The sequence below is a fragment of the Sinocyclocheilus grahami genome, unplaced genomic scaffold (genome assembly GCF_001515645.1).
Source record: "Sinocyclocheilus grahami isolate Dianchi unplaced genomic scaffold, SAMN03320097.WGS_v1.1 scaffold304.1, whole genome shotgun sequence".
Classification (NCBI taxonomy): Eukaryota; Metazoa; Chordata; class Actinopteri; order Cypriniformes; family Cyprinidae; genus Sinocyclocheilus; species Sinocyclocheilus grahami.
Genome location: NW_015505483.1, coordinates 847,807 through 854,212, shown reverse-complemented (window position 1 = coordinate 854,212; position 6,406 = coordinate 847,807). Strand labels below are relative to the sequence as shown.

Genomic DNA, 6,406 nt, shown 5'->3' with positions numbered 1-6,406 from the left:
TTCTTATTTTGCTTCCTTGATCCTTTTTACAAATCACAGACAAGTCATGCCTCTTAATCCTTGTATGATGGAGGATGGATTTGCCTTGCATACTAGTTAATGGACTTAGTAGTTCAAGAAACTGTTTATTCCTGCTGATCTTAGTCGAGTAGATCCCTTCGTTTTACCTGATGTTGCCTAAAGGTCAAGTGAAGCCAGAGGCAAAATAAACCCTGACTGTTTCATAGCTTTGCACTATTTCTTGCTGTTAAAGGAATGCACACAGAAACATTACTACAACTAACAGACTTTATTCAAAGTTAAATATTGTTAGTTGCACAAAGAAACCTGTATATTGTGTACGAGTCTTGAGAGAGGGTACGCTGTCATCTATCCATCACAGGTCATCATGATCCTCGTGTTCATCCTTGAGCAGGATCTTGGCTTTCATCATGTTCTCTGCCACTGCGAACAAAGAAAGATGTAGGCAAAGGACATGACTAACTAATGACCGTAGTAAATCAAATATTCATTTTCAACATTAGCACATTGACATGCATATAAAGTAGCAGAGAATGTGTTGAGTGTGAATAAACAAATGAACAGCTGGGTTCTGCTTTTGGGAGTCAGCAAGAGCTTGAGTCTGACGATATAGAGCTGGAGCCTCTCAGCGGAGCTCATTAGACAGAAAGACACTCACAGAAGTCTGTGTCGCTCGACTCGTACGTGTACATTCGGTTGGCGTATTTTCCAGCAATGTCAGCTCGCACAGTCAGTGAAGGATCTGGGTGGAAGAGGAGAGAAGACGGAGAAGAGTGAATCTCACGAAAACCCCAAAATAACTCAAATGATATTTTACATAGAGAATATGAAACCAGGGCTACCAGATTTTAAAGGCAGTGCAACAAAGAGGCCTACTAATATGATATGTAAATACTTTAAAGTGTAAACATTAGATATGATAATATACCATAATATAATATAATAGTTACAATGTCAAAAGTTTGGCATAATTAAGATTTGTTAATTGATTTTGAAAGAAGTCTCTTAAGCACACTAAGGCTGCATTTATTTGATCAAAAATAGTGAAAGCAGTAAAATTGTGAAATATTATTATAGTTAAAAAGAACTCTTTTCGGTTTTGAATATGTTTTCAAATATAATTTATTCCTGTGATGCAAAGCTGAATTTTCAGCAGACATTACTCATAGTCACATGGTCGTTCAGAAATCATTCTAACCATATAATATTTTTTTGTTTAGAACATGATGCATTTTTTTTCAGGATTCTTTGATGAATATAAACTTATGCATTTATTATAAATAAAAATCGGTAGCACTTTACAATTAGGTTTCATTTGTTAACATTAGTTAACTACATCCATTAACATTAACTAACAATGAATACTTCTAAAGCATTTATTAATCTTTGTTAATGTTGATTCCAACATTTACTAATACATATTTAAATGTATTTAAACATTGTATCTATTAATGATACAACATAAGCTAAAATGGACTAACAATGAACAGTTATATTTTTTTTACTAACGTTAACAAAGATGAATAAATACTCCTGTAACAATGCTCATTGTTAGTTAATGTTAGCTAAAATATAGATTACAAATGGAACCTTATTATAAAGTGTAACCAAATCTTTTCCAACATTATAAATGTCTTTTTAATTAAACGTGTCCTGGTTAAATAAAAAACATTAATTTCTTTCATTTGACACCGAAGACTGGAGTAATGGTTGAAAATTCAATTTTGCCATCATAGAAATAAATTACATTTTAAAATGATTTATTATAAAAGACAGCTATTTTAAATTGTATTACTATTTTGCAATAGTAAAACATATGCATCAAATAAATGCAGCTTTGGTAAGCATTATAGCCTTCCTTCAAAATCAATAAAAATCTGAATTATTTCAAACTTTTATTTTTGCTTCAGAGACTGTGCACTGTCCTAATGACACCACAATGTTTATTGCTTCTGCTATTGAAAACCCATTAATTACAGAGTTCCGATTATGCAATATTATCTGTTAATCCAAAGTCATTACATTAAACTGTTTAACAGGACATATGTGAAAACTCACCAACAAACAAGATCCTGGGGACATAGAAGCCATCAGGGGCCAAGTTAGTATCGGTGGTCTCATGCTGAAAGTCACAATCACAGGATTCATTAGCTTGTTCTTGCAGTTTCAGATGCATTTCTCACTTCAATGTCTGCTGAATATTTGACAATATTTGTACTTTTATATAATAATAATTGTACCACTAAATTGAGCATGATGAAATCTGATTTGGCCAGCCTTTGAATAGTTTGATGTTCAACAAAAGCCTTTTTCAAAGCTAAAAGAAAGCAAATAGAGCACAGAAAGAGATTAATGCATTGGCATGCAATAGCATTTTATGCAAACATGCAATTAAAATCAAACACTGTTACTTTTGGATTGTGATTTAAAACTGGGGTTTGAAAAACATTGTAGAAAATGTAAAAATAAATAAAAAATTAATCAATTGATTAAAATGAATGGAAAGTTGATTATAATTGACTAAACTGAAATTTTCTAAATTATATTTAAATAAATAATTATGTTTACATTTAATCATTTAATCTTCGTTTATTTGTTTGTTTGTTTGTTTTTTTACAAGAAAAGATATAGTTTCCTTTTAAAATTTGATGGATGATGATTTCGGGGATCGATGGCATCGAAAAGATTGAAAACCCCCTGATTTAAAGGAACAGTGCACCTGCTACTTTACTATACGGGTTTGAACCTGTTACTTTTGGGTGAACTATTGATTTAAACACTCTAACTTGGATCAATGACAGAATTCATCTATGCATTTTTTCATTTTTCATTACAGATCGTGATGCAGAATGCAAAAGATGCAAACCTTTACTGTGCGGACAATCCTCCAAATGATGAATGATCATCAGGGGTTTCTTACTACGATAAAACAGATATTGAAAATCTGATCACATAACACATAAGTGAGAATGGCATTTAATGTGATTGCATCTTAAGGTACCTGTCAACCGCTTTAGACAGTCCTTCTTCATACGTCTGAACCCAGGTAATGTCATCGCCCCAACCTGAAAGAAATGTAGACATTTTTCGGTGATCAATTTTCTATTGCATAAGACCAAAATGGACTTATTTGGGTCTGTTTATGCGTATGCAATTCACTGATACCTCTTGATAGAGTTTGGATTGTCTTTTTTTTCCTTTGAGTAGAGACATCGCAGAACACAAGAAACAAAAGTAATATGCAGATTATCCAGTGCTGCATGATTATAGAATGTGTTATGTGTCCTGAGAAAAAAAAGAGAGGATAAAAAGGGAAGTCAGACGTGACTAATGCTCTGTTTTATTCGACTGTTTTTAAGGTTGGGTCCACCTACTGACATTGCATGCCATTCTGTTAAATAGATGACAGGAGCTGTTAAACTGGACAAACGTGCTTGTGAAACTTTGTTCTGACAGCAACGAGTGACAAATGTTCACCTGACTATTACAAGGCATTTTAATTTGAGAAACTATCAGTTTTATAATTTAACTTGCATAACTTATTTAACTTATGAGAAGTACGATCAGTAATGTTACATACAAATAATGTACACATGCCTTGTCCTGAATAAAATGCAATTACAAACTGAAAGTAAAGTTTTTATTTGATATTCTAATAATAACTAGTTATTCTGCAGTCTCTGAAACAACATACTTTTCATGCTGGCAAGTTTGGAATGAAATGCAAAAGAAACTCAAGCATGTCAAATGAGAGTGATGTGAATCTAAGTTCACAGTGCAACCGAACAAACCAACCAGCCTTTATATATGGATAATAAATTCAGATTCAGATCAGTTCTTAAATAATTCCAAAAATAGCAAGTAAAAGAGAGCCTACCGGGAGTGAAACAGGTGAACCAGATTTACTGTCCCTCTCTCTAAGTCGACAGCAACTATTACGTTGTATGTCAGGCATTTTTATAGTATGTGTAACCTCCCAAACAGGTTTTAGCCAATCACAGAACCTCAATGGACATCTACTGTATAGTATAAACAGATTTAGTTCATCTGAAGATCTCTGTGGTTTCTTAAGTCATTTCATTATAGAAAATATTCGTTGCCACATGCTGTTTTACTCTTCCAGGAGTGAGCTTTGAAATCACATATGCACACAGTTCTGCAACAACCTCAGCAACATGTCAGTTTTAGGTGGAGTCCTGTATACTTATTCATTAACCTCTATCTGTAGTTTTGTGATTTGAGGATATTAATATTGGAGGCCCAGTGCTATCAGTTTTAAAAGTATTGATCTCTCTTTCTAAAGACTTGCCAGCTGAGACGAGTATGCTTGTTTGTTTGTTTTCATCTGTTTTATTTAGTTATTTATCTATTTTAATTTCATTTAGTTTAGTTGAGTTTTTCTCTAAACTTTTCTATAGACCCCCTAAAACTCTCTTTTGGTCATCAGTTGCCTATGTGAGCAAATTAAAATTACTGATCAGAAAAGTGTTTGATTTATTTATTTATTTATTATTTTTACAATTTGTTTAATTTTAAAATGATTATTATTATCTTTTCATATTGTCATTTAAACTAATGTGTTAATTAATAATTATTTAAAAAATAATATAATGCATTCTTTAATATAATCTGTATATCTTTTTATATTTTCGTTATTTGTCATATCGAGTATTTGCTTCTTTATAAAGTAATTGATTAATTTAAATCTTATTTATTTAAATCTCTTTCATTATTTATTTATTTTTACAACGTGTTTAATTAATTAATTAATTTATTTATTTATTTTTGTTTTGGTTAATTTTTTTTTACATTTACTATTAAAATGATAACCTTTCCCATTTAAACTAATGTGTTAATTAATAATTATTTAAAAAATAATATAATGCATTCTTTAATATAATCTGTATATCTTTTTATATTTTCGTTATTTGTCATATCGAGTATTTGCTTCTTTATAAAGTAATTGATTAATTTAAATCTTATTTATTTAAATCTCTTTCATTATTTATTTATTTTTACAACGTGTTTAATTAATTAATTTATTTATTTTTGTTTTGGTTAATTTTTTTGTACATTTACTATTAAAATGATAACCTTTCTATATTGTTAATATGAACTAAAACATAAATAAAAAAAAATGAATACATTAGTTAAAAATAATATTATCTGGATTCTGTAATCTAATCTGTATTTCTTTTTATATTTTAGTTATTTGTTATATCGTGTATTTGCTTCTTTATAAGGTAATTGATTCATTATAATCTTATTTATTGAAATCTCTTTCATTATTTATTTATATTTACAAAGTGTTTAATTAATTAATGAATTTTTGTTTTGGTTAATTTTTTTTGTACATTTACTATTAAAATTATAACCTTTCTATATTGTTAATATTAACTAAATCATAAATAAAAAAAATATGAGTGCATTAGTTACAAATAATATTATCTGGATTCTGTAATCTAATCTGGATTTCTTTTTATATTTTAGTTATTTGTTATATTGAGTATTTGCGTCTCATTAAATTAATTTAAATAAAAAATAATTAATTTAAATCTTGTTTTTAAATATTTAGTTATTTTTACAAAGTGTTTATTTTTTAGAATTATAAAATTATATATTTTTTTCATTTATTTTTGTTTTGGTAAATTTTTTGTACATTTACTATTAAAATGATAACCTTTCTATATTGTTAATATGAACTAAAACATAAATAAATAAAAATGATGAATACATTAGTTAAAAATAATATTATCTGGATTCTGTAATCTAATCTGGATCTCTTTTTATATTTTCGTTATTTGTCATATCGAGTATTTGCTTCTTTATAAAGTAATCTTTTCTCTGTAAATTAAGGGTGCACACGTGCTGAAAAACCCAATCACTACTCTGCAGTCAGATGTCCGTATGCACAAAGGCACAGATCCCTAAACAAGATCATATCTGCAGATTAAACTTTGCTTGTAGAAGCATTTTTTAAATTTGAACTAGCACCTCATGACTACACCACGTTATGTACGAGAAGCTGCAAAAGTGGAATGTACAAAACATGAGGACATTCATTTTTAAGTAAATAAATGGGCGATATATTGCGTCACGAAAAATTGAGGTCATGTACATATATTGCGTGATAAGTCGATATATTGATTATTGCGACAGGCCTAGTTAAATCACGTTTTGTTTTCATCCTAAATATTTAGTAAATTATTTCTCCACCATTATATGTTGTCATTAATGTGAACAGTTTACAAAAGTGACGATAACTTTGTAGTGCTTTGAGTTGCTACCTACGTAGAGTGTTCCAAATCAATCACTTATGAGGTTCTATTTCAGTTTGAATGCTCTTAGAAGGCCGTGGACAACAAGGCAGTCTTTATATTTTTGG

The 6,406-nt window shown here is 29.6% G+C and overlaps 1 protein-coding gene across 2 annotated transcripts; it reads right to left on the bottom strand.

The window, feature by feature from the left end:
• Nucleotides 1–280: 280 nt before the first annotated feature.
• On the bottom strand, nt 281–3,948 carry agr1 (anterior gradient 1). Of its 2 annotated transcripts, none has more exons than XM_016293534.1 (8): nt 3,903–3,948; nt 3,187–3,307; nt 3,023–3,086; nt 2,888–2,940; nt 2,262–2,338; nt 2,080–2,143; nt 680–763; nt 281–444 (listed from the first exon to the last, which is right to left on the bottom strand). In XM_016293534.1, the coding sequence occupies exons 2-8, from the start codon at nt 3,281–3,283 to the stop codon at nt 377–379; spliced, it is 507 nt and encodes a 168-aa protein (XP_016149020.1). In that variant the 5' UTR covers nt 3,284–3,307; nt 3,903–3,948; the 3' UTR covers nt 281–376. The 2 variants fall into 2 exon arrangements, with proteins under 2 accessions (XP_016149020.1, XP_016149019.1); XM_016293533.1 differs by having other exon boundaries at nt 3,187–3,306; nt 3,899–3,943.
• Between the last annotated feature and the right edge of the window lie 2,458 nt (nt 3,949–6,406).

Bases quoted from the DNA above. Each gene is read 5' to 3' on its own strand.
- agr1 (XM_016293534.1), bottom strand. From the start codon at position 3,283: ATGCAGCACTGGATAATCTGCATATTACTTTTGTTTCTTGTGTTCTGC. The intron at 2,144-2,261 runs GTACAATTATTA...TGTGACTTTCAG, and splicing joins TCATCATGCTCAATTTAGTG to CATGAGACCACCGATACTAA. The intron at 764-2,079 runs GTGAGTTTTCAC...TCTTCCACCCAG, and splicing joins CCCCAGGATCTTGTTTGTTG to ATCCTTCACTGACTGTGCGA.